Source organism: Uranotaenia lowii, chromosome 3, assembly GCF_029784155.1.
Source record: "Uranotaenia lowii strain MFRU-FL chromosome 3, ASM2978415v1, whole genome shotgun sequence".
Taxonomy (NCBI): domain Eukaryota; kingdom Metazoa; phylum Arthropoda; class Insecta; order Diptera; family Culicidae; genus Uranotaenia; species Uranotaenia lowii.
In genome coordinates this window covers 350,416,612-350,437,050 of record NC_073693.1, presented here as the reverse complement: position 1 = coordinate 350,437,050, position 20,439 = coordinate 350,416,612, and the positions used below count along the sequence as shown (strand labels likewise).

The window sequence follows — 20,439 nt, the reverse complement described above, 5'->3', positions numbered from 1 at the left end:
TAACATTGTTCCTTCATTTATTATTATTTTTTTTTTTTTTGGAAAAAAACATTATTCCGGAAAAAGTACTTCAATATAAGCTGTTGAAATCAACAAGTGTGAAAAGGTTTTTTGAAGATAATTGAAGCGATAAACATAATCCATTTGCTTTTATTTGTCATTAGTTAATTTCAATTCACTAAAATGGATGCATCTTCTATATGGTATGATAATTTTTAGGTATTAGAACAAAAACCAAATACAATACTCCTTACATGCTTCATTGAGTCTAAACATCTTCGTTAAAATTTTGCGAAGTATTTTGATTCGACCCCTGGATAGGTGAGAAAGGCGAGAAAAAAAATTCAAGTTCGAGTGTATTACCTCTATCACGAAAGTTTAACCGAAATTCCGCGTAAAGTTTTGATTTTAGACAAAGTTCTCTTCTTTTTGATTATAAAGTTCTCAATAACAAAATGTTGAAACGCTTCTAGTACGTGCTTGTGTTTTATAGAAAAAAATCTCAAATTATTTTGTACCGCTAAAGTGCATGAGGCGAGCTGCTCCCATGAAACTGACCCTGAAATCAGGATTTTTTTTAAATTGATAAAAATGATGTTGTACTCGGTAGAAAGAATTATAGTTCATTATAAAATGCTACTGAATTTTTCGGGGATATTCATTTGATCCATGCATACATTTTTTGAACATTTATGAGCCAGTTTTTATTTCAAAAGGATTTTTAAATGGTCAATAAAATTCTTTTACAACTTCAGTTTGTTCGATTTCTACAAACCAATGAAGATCCCAGTTCTGCAAATCAAAACAACTGTTTTAAATGAACATCAGAATTTGGATTTCCTGTTGATGAGAGATTGAGAAAAAATAGTAGGGGAGAGTGGGGTATCGTGGGCCATGGAGAAACGTGGGCCACTTTTAATATCTCAGATGTGTGTTGAGATAAAAATCTCAAACCAACTGTCATCGTCGTCGCTTTGCGTGAGCATATATTCCTATATGTTGTTGACTGAAATACGCATCATATGTTTCTTTTATTTGTAAAGCTAAAAAAAAATTTAAAAAATAACTTACATAATTAAAAAAATACCCGCTAATTTCATCGATGGGGAACCAAAAGTGCATAACAAAAATATGCTCATACGCTTATGATCTTAGTTTTGTCATGATCTTTCACGTCAAAAAGGAATTTTTGATGAAACATCAATAAGTCACACAAACGCAACCAATTTGCAAATCATAGCTTATGGGAAATCGTGGGCCACACATCTTGAATCACCTATATTTTTATGTTTTTATACACATTCAGAGCTTAAAATACGTTTTTCCTATCTGCAAAGTTTTCTTATGCCAAATGAAGAGTTATGAAAAATATTTTGACCATTCTATATAAGAAATTTGGCCAAAACCTTCGCGAGCCAGGTTTTGGAATCCATGCGATCATACACAGCTCTCTTTTTTATTTCATCATCTGGAATTGCTTTAAAATATCGAAATGAATTAGGAAATCTCAGTTTCCGGTCAACTCATAAACTTTGCATGTTATTTGGTCAATTTGGATTTGCTGGCCCACGATTCCCCACCATTTTTCAAAATCCAAAAAATATTGCTTTTTTTCAAACAGTCAGAATTTGGGGAAAATAACTTATTAAAAACTTAAAAAAATACCTTATGATACCTTGAAAATGTAGAAAACTATACCATTTTTTATTTTCATTTTATCTTTTATAAGAAACAAGTTATGGAACAACGAAAAAAAGTGGCCCATGATTCCCCACTCTCCCATACTTATATCGGATATCTTTAATATATGCTTTCTTGAAAGCAAGATTCATATCAAATGCGAGTCTCAAATATTTCACATAATCAGATCATTGCAATGAATTACCATTAAAAGTAATCAAATAATTTGCATTGAGTTTAATAATTTTTGCTTTTAACTTAAAAGGATAAAACGAGCAAAATTTTGAAATATGAAGACAGATTGTATATTTGAAAAGGTCCAATTTTTCAAATAGTTCAAAAATAGCTTCAAATTTCATTGAAATTTATTGCAACGATCTGAAAAGTTCGACATTTGATAGATAGCAAAGTGTAGCCAAGAAATAATCTTAAGACTTTTTATGAACATTTGAAAAAGTAGAACTATCAGTACCACCCCATGTTAAAGTAAGCAGGATATGCAGATGACAATCAGCAACGCAAGCAACAACAGGGTGGGATTTTCCCAACAGGTTGAATAATCATAGAAAATGAAAACCGGAAAAACAACTTAATCATATGACTGAGCTCCCGGTATGTCCATTCATCATTCGGGAAGTGTTTAATCTTTCCCTATTATGTACGGTCTTAAGTGATTAGTGCATTGAACTTATTTTAATAAATTCATCATTCGTTCAGGTTCTGATTTTGGGAAACAAGAGCAGCACTCCAAACTGAAAATCCGTTTTTGCAAATGCTGCTATAAATCCCCCGGAATAAAAAAAAAGCGCAACAAAAGCGTGCTACCTCCGTCATATTTCAGTCCAATATGTCGGTAATAAAGTTTCCATCGGCACAAATTGATTGCCCCCTTTTTTCTGTTCCTTGACTAACACCCCCGAGAGGGAATCGGAATATTGTAACTAAAACATTTTCCCCCAGCTCCCTGAAAACATTGTTCTGAGAAAGTAAGTAAGAGTTAAAAAAGGGAGCTCACCATTGTGTTTAACTCCGATATCCTAACCAAAGGCGGAGTGGGGGGCGAACGGAATAAAAAAAATCTACTGCAAGCGCCCATGATTCGTTTCGCTTCTTGCATATTTCCCAGGTGGCATCCGGAATTGATGGTCTTTTGAATAGCTGGATGTAGGTTGGTACCGTCAACTGGGGCAACATGCAACAATTTTCAACTTCAATGGCTTCTAAAAAACTTATGCTCATAGTCAATCCTACCCCTTATGCATCAAAAGTTTTAAGGATGATGGGACATCAAATTGGCATAGTTAAAAAATTTATTGGTTTCTTCAGTTATTTTTAATTTTCTAAAAACATGCGATTTTCACCCTCCTTAGAAAATGGGGTAACTTGCAACAAACTTCGTTTTTAATGAAAAATCTTATGAACACGTATGAAAATTTAATGTTTTTAATTTATTTGCGATGCCTTAAAGACCATTACGCATGAAAACACCAATGGCAGTAATTTTTTGGTCTGTGAAACCTAATTTTCACATTTTTTTCTGAAAATAAGGGTGCTGCATACATTTAGGGGTTAAATAATACTATGAAAAATTCTAAAAGCTGAGATCATTAAAATAAATGTTTGGATGAATTAAATTTCAATGTTTACAAACGCGTGATGCAAAACATTCATATTCCAGCACATGGAAATGAGATTTACAAGGTGTTTCTTTGATTTGCATTTTGTTGCATTTTACCCCATACACCTAGCTGAAATATAAAAATATTTATTTAAAAAAATTTGGTGATTGTTCGAAAAATATTTTTACACCAACAGTGTTGGTATAGCATGAGGAAACCAGTTAAAAGTTTGTAGATAGTATTATCAAGTCAATCCGTCATACTGGGTAAAGTTTTTTTCAGCATCGAAAAGTGTTAAAATTTGTGCATTTAATGCTCGATTTTTCAAATTTTATATAAAAATAAAAAACTTTAAAAAACTAGCTTAAGATGCGAGAAACTATGTCATTATCATTTTGTTATCATTAAAAGATAACTTCATTACAATGCATTAAATGAAAAATTGATTCAGTGTGGTGTTATATAAATGTTGCATCTAACCCCGCTGTTGCATGATGCCCCGTTTGACGGTACCTAGAAGAGGAGCAATAGCAATAACTGGGAGCCAACTGACAGACACTGTAACGGAGGCGCCTAAATATGGCTCCCAAATCGTCTACCGGTGGTTGGGGGTTGTTTTTTTAGTTTTTGTAATGATCAAAATCCTTTTGCAACTTTATGTTCCTTTTTAAGAAGAGAAATTTCGTTTCTCGAAGAGAAATCTGTTAAATCTTTTGACTACCACGGAGATATTAAAATGATTTCCAGACTAATTTCCTGCAAAACAAGACTATCAAAAGTACAAAAAATTAGTCTTCAAAACCGCCCCTTCTTTACAAAGTGCTTCTCCCAAATCTGAATTATTTAGCTTGCACGTCACTTCCTCGTGAGAAGGGCTCGAGAGCAATTTGAAGAAGCACTCGAAATCATCAAATCACATACATCAGAACCTTTTCAACTTGAAAAATGTCCATTGTGGTTCATAATGAATATGTGCATATGTTCATTTAAAGACAATAATTTGAATCACTAACTAAAATTATCACAAAAACTACTGGGATTTTTTTCTTAGGTCCCATTTCCATTTCAGTTGAAATTTCTAGATGGTATATTTTTTATTGAATTCGTTTAAGAATTCTCAGTGAAACTGGAAATTCACTTAAAAATTAAAAGCTTTTTCAGTAAATATAGTAAATCATAACTTAAGAGTATGGGTTGTTCCATTATGTCTAAGCACGAATCTTATAAAAACCTGCTCATTCCGGATTACATTTTAACAATTGATTCATACTGTGTGTTGTTGTTTACAGTTCAACTTAAAACTCTGTAAATCATGAGCTCCAGATTTCATAATTTTCGTAAAAATGAGAAGCATTTCCCCGAAAAAACGCATAAATGTCGAGCATAAATGGTGTACTATCCCCAACATTTCGCTGAGTCAGTTGGCGAAAATTTAATAAGTCTCGCGTGAACTTTCATTACGTTGTATGAAACAAAAAGTAAACAAACAGTTTTATTACGAGAACATATAAAAACTAGAGATGTATCGAATATTCGGCCAACCGAATATTCGGTACATCCGCCGAATATCGCCAAAAAACCGTTAAGCCGAATATTCGGCTCACCGTCTAGTTGAGCAAAGTATTCGGCCGAATAGGCCAAATACTTATTTTTGAAATTTTATTCACTAACAGACTTGTCAAATTTTTCAACTGATGTTGGATAATTTCTAAAATATTCAAAAGTAATGTTGAAAAAGCTACAAAATCATCAAAAACTTATGGTTTTAGTAAAAGATCTAAGGTGTATCCGTGTATATTTCACAGTAGATAGCTTTATACTTTGATTGTCGGCTATTCCAGATTTTTTTCATATATGCAGGCTTGTCCAATGAAAAATTCGAGACAAATCAAATCTGACCGGGATGGACAGATATTATTTGAAATTTTCCGGATTCTACCCGGGTTTATTCAGATTATTTGCTAAATCAAACAAATACTCAGATTTCTCTTTGAAAATTTTTTATTTTGCGTTCCAAAATGATTTGTTCGAGTAAATTTGAATATAAACATAAATTTTGCTTTTTTAACTCTGCTGCTGTGATTCGATGAAAACTTTAAATTTAATTATTTAACTTTCTTTTTTCTTCTTGTATGTTTGAGAATAATGCCTAGATTCTGACGAAATATGCTTTTTTACAAATTTAAAAAAAAATCGTCCAGACCCGGCCGCGTGGATTCGTTTGGTAGAAAATATGGTATTCTTAAAGTTAAAGATCGTCGTTTTTTTTGGCAACTATTTTGAAGACAGCTAGCTTAAATACGACATTCATCTGATTCAATATAAAATAAGCATGTTTTGTCTAAGATTTCACTGAAACACAATCTCTATGGGGTGAACAAGAAGTGACAATTCATCTGATGTTATAACTATTTGTGACATTTTTATTATCAAAGAGACCTCTTATTAAAGAAATAACTGATGATTTATACACCTGGTTGAAAATAATCGATTAAAAAACATAAGGAGTGTTAAGATGGAAGGAGTAGAAGAAACATGAAATTGTAGCTTTTTAATTTCTATGAAAAACTCAACAGAATGTTCAACCAAATATTCGACCAAATATTCGGCCGAATATTCGTTTGGCCGAATAGTTGAAAAGGTCAATATTCGGTATTCGGCCGTTCGCCGAATACCACTATTCGGTACATCTCTAATAAAAACTGACATATATTAACAACTTCTTTCCATTTAGAATATGTGTAGCCAGGACAACATATTCCATATGTGAAATACAAATTTTAAAGTTGTTTTGATAGCTTTTGCAGTAGTTTTCTGTGAATTCTTAATTTTTTTTTCAGGGATTTTTATCCTATTGGATGATTCATCCCAAGGATCATATGTTGATCTCTTCCGTGGTACTGACCTTGTTAATATTCTGCCCGGAGTTCAAATACTTATCCGTGTTGTGGCAAGGATCGTGAGCCTTAACGCACTGATAGGCATTCATCTGAGCCGTGTCCTCCAGGTCGTCATCCCAAGTCTGGAACAAATATAAAAAATCGTTGAAAGACTAATTTCTCTCTAAAAACGATTTTTTTAACTTACCAACGTCGGCATGGAGGATGCTCCGGTACTTGTTGTGGGTGTCCAGGATGAGCTTCTTCAGCTCGTCGGTCACCTCTACGATTTTGGATCCTGCCGGCCATTTCGACAAGAGCATCCGCTCGTTGTTGCAACCGTTATTGGGTTGATGGTCGGCGCAGATTTTCTTGTCGCAATAGTCGACAACCGTTAAAACCAACTTGAGAGAAGCCGCCAGCCAAATCAGAGCTACAGAAAATGAAGAAGATGCATTTCTCCTCGAGGAAGAATGACCCTAACGGGTTAAACTCCTATCAAAAAAGAAAAAAAAAGATGCATTTCTCATAGAACATATCAATCGGATAATCTTTTCGTACTTCATTGGAGGTAATCTGAGTCAAAACTGAAATGTACACCATCATAATTTTGAAAATTGATCTTGGGATTGAACTTTCAATCGATTGTGCATTTTTTTGTAGATATCGTAGAGTTTTTTTTTTCCTTCTAAGAAACATGCTACTTGAAAAATACTTATACCATGTTCGATATTTTCTAGACACGAATGTCATAATGATGGTAAAGTGTCAAAAAAAAACCTAAAAAAAAAGTTCGATATTCTTTTCATCTTAAATCAAAGATAACATCAAATGAAATAAATAATAAGGAATCTATAGCTTAGCAAACTGAAATTTTTATCAGATTACAAAATTTTACTTTCAAGCAAAAATCGTACAAATGAATGTGGCATCCTAGATAGCTATAGCAATCGCTACACAGTAAATTTTTGCTTCGATTTCCAGCAAAAAAATTGCTGGAAACGTTCTGCTATCCAAATTATTGCTGGAAACCAGCAATCGGTTTTCTAATTGTTGGATTTTTCAGCATTCGGTTGTGTTCTTGTCATTTTTGCTGAAAAATCAGCAATCGGTTTTTAAATTGCTGGACTTTCCAGCAATTGATCTAGTTTGCCGGAAAATCAGCAATCGAGTTGTCAAATTGCAATCTGTTTGTTTTCGTACGCTGAAGCAAGGTGAGATTCTTTTTACGAATTTTAGTTAGATTAAATAATAAAATTATTTTTATTTTCCTCAATATTCCAGCAGCCAGACATCAAGTTAAGGGTGAGTTTGGACTGGTAGATATTTCATAAAAAGATACTAATCTAAACTGTTTTTACAGGTGCCGGATGATCAACACTTTGGCACAAAGCTGCCACCCCAGAGCCGATGTTAGAAAGTTGACAAGAAAATTGTGTTTCTGTAAATAAATCAGAAATAGCATTGACGTTTGCTGTTTTTTCCAGCAATTTAAATTGCTGGAAATTTTGCTGGAAAGTCAGCGGGACAAAAACCAGCAAAATTTTGCTGATTTCCAGCAAAAAAAAAAATTTGCTGTGTAGAATAACTCAGCTCTCAAGATTTCGATAATGTCAGATAAGAATTGATAAAGGGCGAACCAGAAAATATTGCGACACCGAAAATGTCATGCCAATTTTCTTATACACCCTTATTCTCGTTTTCGATCGAATGACATTCGTTCGAAAGTTAGGCAATTTCGCATTCTTGTTTTCGTTCGAACGAATCATAGCAGATCGATCTTTCGAACATAGCTCGTTCGAACGTAATGTTGCATTCTCGTTTTCGATCGAACGTATTTTTACTATCGGTCGTCAAACGCGAGTCTAATGCTGCGAACGGAATTCGTTTAAAAGGCCAAAAATGAAAAAAATAGAGAAAATATGAAAAATTGAGAGGATACAAAACACATCAGTTTTATATCCAGGCTGATTTAATGCAAAATTACGAACATTTTCGCTGAAGAAAGTTTTTTTGACTGATGTTATTTTTGCCACCGGCTAACGAACGTAAGCCTAATGATGCGAACTAAATGCATTTGTGAATTTTAGGACGGTTGTGGTTCAAAAAAATAAAATTTATGTGGCTTAACTGCGTATTGGTTGAGAGTTCAAATAAATTTTTATTCAAATTTTGAAAAACTTTTAATTTTTTATTGAAACTTGTAGCCGGATTCCAATTTTTCACTCCGGGTGAGGGAGATTTACAGCAGCAGTAACAGAGCAGCAGCACCGTCCCCACTACCGTCTGGTATTGATAGGACACCTTCTTGATACCGGAAACATTTGCGGGGACACCGGGAACACAGCTTCTAGGGCACAATTGAAAAGTTTTAATATCGGCAGGCGTTTGTTTCTGCTGCTGACGATGTCGGAATCAGCCCCGGCGACTGCTGATGTTCTCTTTCTAACAATTTTTTTCCCGAAACTCACCGGATGATCACGACTAGATCCACAAGACATAAAAGAACTAATTTTTATCCCAATATTTACATTTGAAACTGTCATTTTCAACCAGGTTGCTGCCCAACAATTTCGAAGTTCATCAGGCAACACCAAAATTGAACGTATCGCGTTCGTACGAAAACAAGAATACCTTTTTCGAATTCGTTCGAAAGTATCCGTTCGAACGAAAGCCAGATACGCTGTAAACGAGAATAAGGGTGATAATGTTTAGAATCAAACCAAAATTTTAGGGTATTTGCTGAAGCAATACCACAATTTTGAAAATTCATGTCCTTTGGAACAAAATGGACAGAATTAGCCTCATACCACTCCAGGACACTTTTAGATAAGTGGCATGAAGCCAAATCTGACCAAAACAGCGGAGCTTTGTCGTGCTGCTGCAAGAACGGAAAAGGCGCTTCTCGTGGCACTCAGATTTGTAGATCTCGTTATTTACTCTGCCCTTTGTCACTCCTCAGTCCGCAAGAGCAGATGGCCTGCCAAACGAGATATTTAGAGGCGAACTTCGACGTTTTCTTCTTGTTAAATTTGTTGTCCACATCGAACATGCTCTTGCCGGTGAAAAACTCCAATCCCGGAATTTTCTTAAAATTGGCCTATATATATACGTTTCTGCGTCCACACATAGCAGCCATATTTTCCCAGACAACCAGAAGTCGTATTTTCTTTTACAGGTTACATCGTATAGAATGTCATTTATACTCATTTTCGTATATCTGCACCTACAATGTGCGGTCCATGCATATTCTTTATCGTATTTAAAAGCATTGCATGATTTTACTACGACAAGAAGAGAGACTCGTATTTATGTACATATGAACTCGACCTTTATGTACGACAATTCGCAAAAAATCCGTGAAACGACCGATATACGGTGATCAGCCGTGACTGAGAGATTTTGTCGTGCTATGCATAAAATAATTCGAAATAAAAAAACGTTTATAACTGCATTGATTCGTAATAATGTGCATGCAATCGTACACCTTGGCAAATTAATTCGCATGTCTGATTTTCGTAAAACGTATTTGATGGCAATCGTAAAAGAATACAAAAAAGTTCAATAAAATCGTTTATGATAATGGCACATCGATGATTGGAATCGAATTAAAGGGGGCTTCAAAATGTTGGTCTATTTTTAGATCATCGATGACGTGTTCTACGATTTAAAAGATTTAAGTTATAGAAATATACGATTTGCTTTTGGTTTAATGCCTTTGAAGCAAATCCCCTTGAATTTATATATTCCAGATAGCGTCGAGGAATCATCATGAGCTGCAGATCGTATGGTCAAGGAATCAAGTCCAGGTACTAACAATAAAATCAGCAATCAGGCAAATAATAAATTTGTACGATATAAACTTGAAATTGACAGCAAAAAATGCATTTCTTTGAAATAATCTTATTTTTATTATTTTTATGGATGAATAAACTGATTGGTTTAAAGTATAAAAAAATAATAATCTAATTTTTATTCAACTGACGGAAAATGAGAGCCCTGCACTCAAGTCGCAAAAGACGACCAAATAAGTCGTCAAACTTTCCATATTGTTACGAAAAATGTCGTATATTACAATCTCAATCATCTATATGATGCTGTAAATTGTCATAGTATATTCCAAAAAGAATCAGGGTAGTCGTAAATGATGCGCATGACAAGTCGTGCAAATCGTCATTTAATACAATCCAAATCAAGAATATGTTTGCAAATGTACCTATATGGCCTCCAAAATGATACGTATATACTGGTTTTGCTACATTATATACGATATGTTTACAGGTATATTTGCATGTATATTTGCGTTGCAAATTCGAAATACCCACCAAATGGTTGTCTGGGTTGTCGGCATCTCCTTTTTTTTGTATTCTGGACGTAGCTCTGCGACATGCTGATCATTTAAGCCAAATCACGGCTTGCGACGTTGGGATTTGCTTTAATCATCCACTTCACCTTTCCCTCCGTCTTCTTGTTTTCCAGTCCCGGATTTTTTCCAGTTCCTTTGACGTGGTTTAACGTTAACCACTCCTGAAACAGCTTCAACACTCTTGAGACGGTTGAATGATGAATGTTCAACTTTTTTTTTTGTGTGACAGGTCAGGAAATTCCAAATGGTTGGAAAGAAATTGTTCTCACGGCTCGCGTTGGTTTACCCCCATTTTCGTGAATCGAAAATCACGACTTCGAGTTTGACAACATGTAAACAATACACATCAATGATAAAGTGTGCAAAATTTGGTTGATTTTTACCCAATGGTAAAAAAGTTATGCCCTGTTGAATGTATCGCAATAATTTCGTGTTCGCCCTTTAGATTTTTATTTAAAGATAAATTTTACATATCTTCTGTCAACAATATTTTGAATGGAAAAGCCAAAAATACTTCACAAAATTTAAGTAGCTTAAATGGTAAAAATGTTATACCCTGTTGAATGTATCGCAATAGTTTCGTGTTCGCCCTTCGAATTTTAATTTTAAAGATAAATTTTGTATTTCTTCAGTCAACAATATTTTGAAACAGAAAGTATATATTTAGGGGTAAAAATGCATTTTAGCCCAGACTGGTAATTGAATTATAAAATTATTTGTTTAAAAAACAAATTACGCCAATCAGCCACAATTATTGCTCGTTTACTTAAATTTCCTATAAATATTTTTTTTAAACTATGTCATGTCCATTTAGTTATTATTAAATGATAACTACATTAAACATTATTAAAAAAAAAAAAATTGAATGAGTGTTGTGTTATACAAATGTTGCATCTAACCCTGCTGTTGCATGATGCTTCATTTAACGGTATACACCAAATTTTAATTAGGGGAACCAAATGCATCCAAGTAAGATTTTTAAAGAGGGTTTACCAAATATTACAATTGTGTTAGAGCAATTTTACTGCTTGAGATGAAGTTGGAAATTTCAAAGTTTTACAAACAGTTTACGCGCTGCAAAATTTCTATCGTATAACACTTTTTGGCGGAGGGTGATAGAAAATCATGATATTTCACATCACTGAGCAAGTAATGGAGGCGGCGGCGTTACAAAGCTATATTCGGGAATAAAGCCGTATGGTGCTGCCACCTTCCATATGTTAAAAACCTCGATAGTGCGAAAAATTAAAATATTATCAATTTTTAACTTCAACACCATATGTTTTTGTCTTGCGTAAAAATAAATTATATCGGTTAAATTGAAGTGGTTTTCAAAAAAGCAAATCATTTTCTCAAAACTTACAACCAAGTTTTCTTATGACATTCCGAAATACATTTGGCATCGTTTTCGCAGTGACAACCTAGGCCGCAGAGGGGCCAAAACGTAAATATATCCAGTTTGTTCGTTCTTGGCTCGGTTTTCGGTGGAAAAAGTGATTTCGTTTTTAAATTCGTTAAAAAAACCACCGGAAAATCGTACACATAACGTTGGAAGAACGTTTCTCCAAGTTATTATGAAAAAATTACCGTTCATGTTTAGTTACAAGTGACATAAATACATACTAGAACTTCCATATTTTTATGCTTTTATTACAAGCCAATGATTTAATAAACGGTCAATTCTAAATACAAAAAAAAATCTAATTGCAAAAAGCAAATGCATCTGGACTCGCTGGTAGTTTTTGATTTTATACCTTCGTTTCCTATCACACCGGTGGACGGTCAAAATGTCTATGGTCTATGATTTTTCACGATAGAAAAATTCCCATCTGTGCTACAGCTATCCAAAATTCCTACCACTTTTTCCCACACGGTTGAAGTTGTTGTTATAAACTAGAAGGAACACATATTTTTATCATGAACTAATTTGATTCAAGTGGGCATAAATTATTCTAGATTTTGCCTCCGCAATCTCTGGAGCCACTTTCCAGTATATAGAACTGAAATGACCTGTGTTCACAATAAGAATTTTCTTCGTCTCACTTTTTATTAGGATTTTCTCGGTAAATAGTATTGTAGTTCATAGGAAAGTTTAAAAAAATGTTACAATGTAAATGTAAAAACTAAAAATTCTTATTCATAAACTGTGTAAGTCACTGTGAGATTTTTTATCTTTTCACTCTTTTGAAAAAAAAAATACTTTAAAGTTTACATTTTGGTCTACTGTTTCACAATTCAACTATCATGGTTTCAAATGAAGTTTCATCTTTTTATTATTTCACCGGACAATACAATGATAATATGAGAGTTAGCTGTGATATTAAAAAGTTTATGGATTAGAATTTCTGGTTTCTTACATTGAGTTTTCCAAAACATCATCCTATGAAAAGATGTTGTTTTTTAAATTTATTTGGATTGTCCATCAGTGAATAAGTTCCGCAATTCGGTGAAGCAACAATAGTTTTTTGAATTTTCCTACCATCTCCAAGATAGAATCACCTCCAAAATTACTGTACCAATGGCCAACATAAAGGCCGAAAGTGAGCAGCAAATCGGCGGGGAGTTGAGAACATGTTTTTTGCCTCTATTCCTTCTGAAGCCTCCAAGACCATCTCCAGGGGTAAACAATCGCGCCCAACAACAAACGAACGAACGGACGAGAAGGAGGAAACAATCTTTTGGCGCCATAATATTTCGAGTCGACTGACTGTTTATGACTATCGGGGGAGTTCGAAGAGGATGAACAAAATGTGGCCTCCTCTGGATTAGTTGTTTATTATTTGCCGAGGAGCTGGGGTCCAGAGATTTGGAAGATGTACGAGCAGCCAGATTTATTTTCGGTACCTTCGAGATTTGTTGTTTTTATTTATCCGTTTAGAGAGATAAAAATTGAACCCCAAGGATACGAGGGAAGGTGTTTGACCTCATTCAAATATCTCTCAATATTCCTTTAAATTTTGATTATCTGTCTTTTTCCTTCTTCTTTCTTTATGACTCAAGGAAATTTTTGGTAGGTTTATCATTTGTGACACCATGATGACCGCTTATCAGAAATCGAATTTGCATATAAGGCAGCTCCTGATTTTAATCAAAGTTATTGAAGCGAAAGTGTCACTGCCAAGGTACCACCGCAAGAAAAACTACTGGCAATTTGTCACACCATAACTGATTTAATATTAATAGTTTATTTAAATTAATTGCCCCCGGGCCTTGGGAGGACCCGAAATTGGAAAACTCATCTCTATCCCTCGGATGTAGTGTCACCACACGGATGGCTATTTATAATATGCAAACTACACACGAATCGAACACTATAAACTTCCAAAGCTTTAGAACTAGATTGCTAGGTACACTCAGAAAGGCATCGAAGAATCACCAACATTAGCAGCTAGGGGACAAAACCATAACTAGGATCATTTCGGGATGCCCAACAAGCATCGAGCTTTAAATATTAACGCTTCCATTCCGACCGACACGTGTGATCCAGAATGAGATGGTTCATGAATTTATGATCGCCATATATTACATGATGAATGGCAGAAATCCGTTTGTCTCACACCCACCCACACATCTGCTGCTGGCTGCTGGCTGCTGGCTGCTAGCTGGCAAACTTACTCGGGGAACGAATCCTTGGCTGGTTCCTTCAGGACGCTTCATCTATCACCACCTACATCCCACGAAACGACGATGACTACGAAAACGACGTCGTCGAAGTCCAACACCCGAGAACCATGGCATTGAAGACTCCATACAATAATGTCTTCCCGGAGCGAGGGGGTTTCAAATGAGGACTCAGGCGGTGTGTGGGTGCGTGAGTTTTGAACCGGGCAATGTCTCTCGATTGACAAACGCCACCAGGCAGCTCCAGGCTAGCGAGTGGGAGTGTGTGAATGTATCGTTTTCTGGCCGTTTGGCCGCCGCCTTTAGGGACGTTCCGACACTTCGATTGCATTACCCTTTGAGCATTGCAGGTTCAATTGCGAAAGGGTAGGAATGGGCAAGATTCTCTAAGTTTGGAAAATTCGAAAATTTTTCAAATTATCAATTCAAATCAAATCCAAGATTTGCGAATTATGACATACTATAAAATAAAAAAATATAATACTGAACCAATAAACAATAAAAAAGTGGACATTATTAAACGACTGTGAAATTGTAAAACATGTCAAAATTGTCAAAATTGTCTAAATTGTAAAATTGTCTGAACTGTCAAAATTGTCAAAATTGTCAAAATTGTCAAAATTGTCAAAATTGTCAAAAGTGTCAAAATTGTCAAAATTGTCAAAATTGTCAAAATTGTCAAAATTGTCAAAATTGTCAAAATTGTCAAAATTGTCAAAATTGTCAAAATTGTCAAAATTGTCAAAATTGTCAAAATTGTCAAAATTGTCAAAATTGTCAAAATTGTCAAAATTGTCAAAATTGTCAAAATTGTCAAAATTGTCAAAATTGTCAAAATTGTCAAAATTGTCAAAATTGTCAAAATTGTCAAAATTGTCAAAATTGTCAAAATTGTCAAAATTGTCAAAATTGTCAAAATTGTCAAAATTGTCAAAATTGTCAAAATTGTCAAAATTGTCAAAATTGTCAAAATTGTCAAAATTGTCAAAATTGTCAAAATTGTCAAAATTGTCAAAATTGTCAAAATTGTCAAAATTGTCAAAATTGTCAAAATTGTCAAAATTGTCAAAATTGTCAAAATTGTCAAAATTGTCAAAATTGTCAAAATTGTCAAAATTGTCAAAATTGTCAAAATTGTCAAAATTGTCAAAATTGTCAAAATTGTCAAAATTGTCAAAATGGTCAAAATTGTCAAAATTGTCAAAATTGTCAAAATTGTCAAAATTGTCAAAATTGTCAAAAATTGTCAAAATTGACAAAATTGACAAAATTGACAAAATTGTCAAAATTGTGAAAATTGTCAAAATTGTCAAAATTGTCAAAATTGTCAAAATTATCAAATTTATCAAAATTTTCAAAATTGTTAAAATGGTCAAAATGGTCAAAATTGTCAAAATTGTCGAAATTGTCAAAATTGTCAAAATTGCCAAAATTGCTGAAATTGTCAAAATTGTCGAAATTGTCAAAATTGTCAAAATTGTCAAAATTGTCAAAATTGTCAAAATTGTCAAAATTGTCAAAATTGTCAAAATTGTCAAAATTGTCAAAATTGTCAAAATTGTCAAAATTGTCAAAATTGTCAAAATTGTCAAAATTGTCAAAATTGTCAAAATTGTCAAAATTGTCAAAATTGTCAAAATTGTCAAAATTGTCAAAATTGTCAAAATTGTCAAAAATTGTCAAAATTGTCAAAATTGTCAAAATTGTCAAAATTGTCAAAATTGTCAAAATTGTCAAAATTGTCAAAATTGTCAAAATTGTCAAAATTGTCAAAATTGTCAAAATTGTCAAAATTGTCAAAATTGTCAAAATTGTCAAAATTGTCAAAATTGTCAAAATTGTCAAAATTGTCAAAATTGTCAAAATTGTCAAAATTGTCAAAATTGTCAAAATTGTCAAAATTGTCAAAATTGTCAAAATTGTCAAAATTGTCAAAATTGTCAAAATTGTCAAAATTGTCAAAATTGTCAAAATTGTCAAAATTGTCAAAATTGTCAAAATTGTCAAAATTGTCAAAATTGTCAAAATTGTCAAAATTGTCAAAACTGTCAAAATTGTCAAAATTGTCAAAATTGTCAAAATTGTCAAAATTGTCAAAATTGTCAAAATTGTCAAAATTGTCAAAATTGTCAAAATTGTCAAAATTGTCAAAATTGTCAAAATTGTCAAAATTGTCAAAATTGTCAAAATTGTCAAAATTGTCAAAATTGTCAAAATTGTCAAAATTGTCAAAATTGTCAAAATTGTCAAAATTGTCAAAATTGTCAAAATTGTCAAAATTGTCAAAATTGTCAAAATTGTCAAAATTGTCAAAATTGTCAAAATTGTCAAAATTGTCAAAATTGTCAAAATTGTCAAAATTGTCAAAATTGTCAAAATTGTCAAAATTGTCAAAATTGTCAAAATTGTCAAAATTGTCAAAATTGTCAAAATTGTCAAAATTGTCAAAATTGTCAAAATTGTCAAAATTGTCAAAATTGTCAAAATTGTCAAAATTGTCAAAATTGTCAAAATTGTCAAAATTGTCAAAATTGTCAAAATTGTCAAAATTGTCAAAATTGTCAAAATTGTCAAAATTGTCAAAATTGTCAAAATTGTCAAAATTGTCAAAATTGTCAAAATTGTCAAAATTGTCAAAATTGTCAAAATTGTCAAAATTGTCAAAATTGTCAAAATTGTCAAAATTGTCAAAATTGTCAAAATTGTCAAAATTGTCAAAATTGTCAAAATTGTCAAAATTGTCAAAATTGTCAAAATTGTCAAAATTGTCAAAATTGTCAAAATTGTCAAAATTGTCAAAATTGTCAAAATTGTCAAATTGTCAAAATTGTCAAAATTGTCAAAATTGTCAAAATTGTCAAAATTGTCAAAATTGTCAAAATTGTCAAAATTGTCAAAATTGTCAAAATTGTCAAAATTGTCAAAATTGTCAAAATTGTCAAAATTGTCAAAATTGTCAAAATTGTCAAAATTGTCAAAATTGTCAAAATTGTCAAAATTGTCAAAATTGTCAAAATTGTCAAAATTGTCAAAATTGTCAAAATTGTCAAAATTGTCAAAATTGTCAAAATTGTCAAAATTGTCAAAATTGTCAAAATTGTCAAAATTGTCAAAATTGTCAAAATTGTCAAAATTGTCAAAATTGTCAAAATTGTCGAAATTGTCAAAATTGTCAAAATTGTCAAAATTGTCAAAATTGTCAAAATTGTCAAAATTGTCAAAATTGTCAAAATTGTCAAAATTGTCAAAATTGTCAAAATTGTCAAAATTGTCAAAATTGTCAAAATTGTCATAATTGTCAAATTGTCAAAATTGTCAAAATTGTCAAAATTGTCAAAATTGTCAAAATTGTCAAAATTGTCAAAATTGTCAAAATTGTCAAAATTGTCAAAATTGTCAAAATTGTCAAAATTGTCAAAATTGTCAAAATTGTCAAAATTGTCAAAATTGTCAAAATTGTCAAAATTGTCAAAATTGTCAAAATTGTCAAAATTGTCAAAATTGTCAAAATTGTCAAAATTGTCAAAATTGTCAAAATTGTCAAAATTGTCAAAATTGTCAAAATTGTCAAAATTGTCAAAATTGTCAAAATTGTCAAAATTGTCAAAATTGTCAAAATTGTCAAAATTGTCAAAATTGTCAAAATTGTCAAAATTGTCAAAATTGTCAAAATTGTCAAAATTGTCAAAATTGTCAAAAGTGTCAAAATTGTCAAAATTGTCAAAATTGTCAAAATTGTCAAAATTGTCAAAATTGTCAAAATTGTCAAAATTGTCAAAATTGTCAAAATTGTCAAAATTGTCAAAATTGTCAAAATTGTCAAAATTGTCAAAATTGTCAAAATTGTCAGAATTGTCAAAATTGTCAAAATTGTCAAAATTGTCAAAATTGTCAAAATTGTCAAAATTGTCAAAATTGTCAAAATTGTCAAAATTGTCAAAATTGTCAAAATTGTCAAAATTGTCAAAATTGTCAAAATTGTCAAAATTGTCAAAATTGTCAAAATTGTCAAAATTGTCAAAATTATCAAAATTGTCAAAATTGTAAAAAATTTTAAAATTGTAAAAATTGTCAAAATTGTCAAAATTGTCAAAATTGTCAAAATTGTCAAAATTGTCAAAATTGTCAAAATTGTCAAAATTGTCAAAATTGTCAAAATTGTCAAAATTGTCAAAATTGTCAAAATTGTCAAAATTGTCAAAATTGTCAAAATTGTCAAAATTGTCAAAATTGTCAAAATTGTCAAAATTGTCAAAATTGTCAAAATTGTCAAAATTGTCAAAATTGTCAAAATTGTCAAAATTGTCAAAATTGTCAAAATTGTCAAAATTGTCAAAATTGTCAAAATTGTCAAAATTGTCAAAATTGTCAAAATTGTCAAAATTGTCAAAATTGTCAAAATTGTCAAAATTGTCAAAATTGTCAAAATTGTCAAAATTGTCAAAATTGTCAAAATTGTCAAAATTGTCAAAATTGTCAAAATTGTCAAAATTGTCAAAATTGTCAAAATTGTCAAAATTGTCAAAATTGTCAAAATTGTCAAAATTGTCAAAATTGTCAAAATTGTCAAAATTGTCAATATTGTCAAAATTGTCAAAATTGTCAAAGTTGTCCAAAGTAGTCCAAATTGTCAAAATTGTCAAAATTGTCAAAATTGTCAAAATTGTCAAAATTGTCAAAATTGTCAAAATTGTCAAAATTGTCAAAATTGTCAAAATTGTCAAAATTGTCAAAATTGTCAAAATTGTCAAAATTGTCAAAATTGTCAAAATTGTCAAAATTGTCAAAATTGTCAAAATTGTCAAAATTGTCAAAATTGTCAAAATTGTCAAAATTGTCAAAATTGTCAAAATTGTCAAAATTGTCAAAATTGTCAAAATTGTCAAAATTGTCAAAATTGTCAAAATTGTCAAAATTGTCAAAATTGTCAAAATTGTCAAAATTGTCAAAATTGTCAAAATTGTCAAAATTGTCAAAATTGTCAAAATTGTCAAAATTGTCAAAATTGTCAAAATTGTCAAAATTGTCAAAATTGTCAAAATTGTCAAAATTGTCAAAATTGTCAAAATTGTCAAAATTGTCAAAATTGTCAAAATTGTCAAAATTGTCAAAATTGTCAAAATTGTCAAAATTGTCAAAATTGTCAAAATTGTCAAAATTGTCAAAATTGTCAAAATTGTCAAAATTGTCAAAATTGTCAAAATTGTCAAAATTGTCAAAATTGTCAAAATTGTCAAAATTGTCAAAATTGTCAAATTGTCAAAATTGTCAAAATTGTCAAAATTGTCAAAATTGTCAAAATTGTCAAAATTGTCAAAATTGTCAAAATTGTCAAAATTGTCAAAATTGTCAAAATTGTCAAAATTGTCAAAATTGTCAAAATTGTCAAAATTGTCAAAATTGTCAAAATTGTCAAAATTGTCAAAATTGTCAAAATTGTCAAAATTGTCAAAATTGTCAAAATTGTCAAAATTGTCAAAATTGTCAAAATTGTCAAAATTGTCAAAATTGTCAAAATTGTCAAAATTGTCAAAATTGTCAAAATTGTCAAAATTGTCAAAATTGTCAAAATTGTCAAAATTGTCAAAATTGTCAAAATTGTCAAAATTGTCAAAATTGTCAAAATTGTCAAAATTGTAAAAATTGTCAAAATTGTCAAAATTGTCAAAATTGTCAAAATTGTCAAAATTGTCAAAATTGTCAAAATTGTCAAAATTGTCAAAATTGTCAAAATTGTCAAAATTGTCAAAATTGTCAAAATTGTCAAAATTGTCAAAATTGTCAAAATTGTCAAAATTGTCAAAATTGTCAAAATTGTCAAAATTGTCAAAATTGTCAAAATTGTCAAAATTGTCAAAATTGTCAAAATTGTCAAAATTGTCAAAATTGTCAAAATTGTCAAAATTGTCAAAATTGTCAAAATTGTCAAAATTGTCAAAATTGTCAAAATTGTCAAAATTGTCAAAATTGTCAAAATTGTCAAAATTGTCAAAATTGTCAAAATTGTCAAAATTGTCAAAATTGTCAAAATTGTCAAAATTGTCAAAATTGTCAAAATTGTCAAAATTGTCAAAATTGTCAAAATTGTCAAAATTGTCAAAATTGTCAAAATTGTCAAAATTGTCAAAATTGTCAAAATTGTCAAAATTGTCAAAATTGTCAAAATTGTCAAAATTGTCAAAATTGTCAAAATTGTCAAAATTGTCAAAATTGTCAAAATTGTCAAAATTGTCAAAATTGTCAAAATTGTCAAAATTGTCAAAATTGTCAAAAA

General features: G+C 31.3%; 1 protein-coding gene across 1 annotated transcript; it reads right to left on the bottom strand.

Annotated features, from left to right (window-relative positions):
* Nucleotides 1-6,174: 6,174 nt before the first annotated feature.
* LOC129753950 (antigen 5 like allergen Cul n 1-like) lies at nt 6,175-14,201 on the bottom strand. The gene is made up of 3 exons (XM_055749801.1): nt 14,102-14,201; nt 6,391-6,611; nt 6,175-6,321 (listed from the first exon to the last, which is right to left on the bottom strand). The coding sequence occupies exons 1-3, from the start codon at nt 14,199-14,201 to the stop codon at nt 6,175-6,177; spliced, it is 468 nt and encodes a 155-aa protein (XP_055605776.1).
* Nucleotides 14,202-20,439: the final 6,238 nt, after the last annotated feature.

What these genes read in the sequence shown, in the direction of transcription:
- LOC129753950 (XM_055749801.1), bottom strand. Translation starts at nt 14,201, where the DNA reads ATGAAGCGTCCTGAAGGAACCAGCCAAGGATTCGTTCCCCGAGTAAGT. An exon ending in CAGCAGATGTGTGGGTGGGT is followed by an intron (nt 6,612 to 14,101) that starts GTGAGACAAACG and finishes CATTTTCTGTAG; the next exon opens with CTCTGATTTGGCTGGCGGCT. An exon ending in GGAGCATCCTCCATGCCGAC is followed by an intron (nt 6,322 to 6,390) that starts GTTGGTAAGTTA and finishes TATTTGTTCCAG; the next exon opens with ACTTGGGATGACGACCTGGA.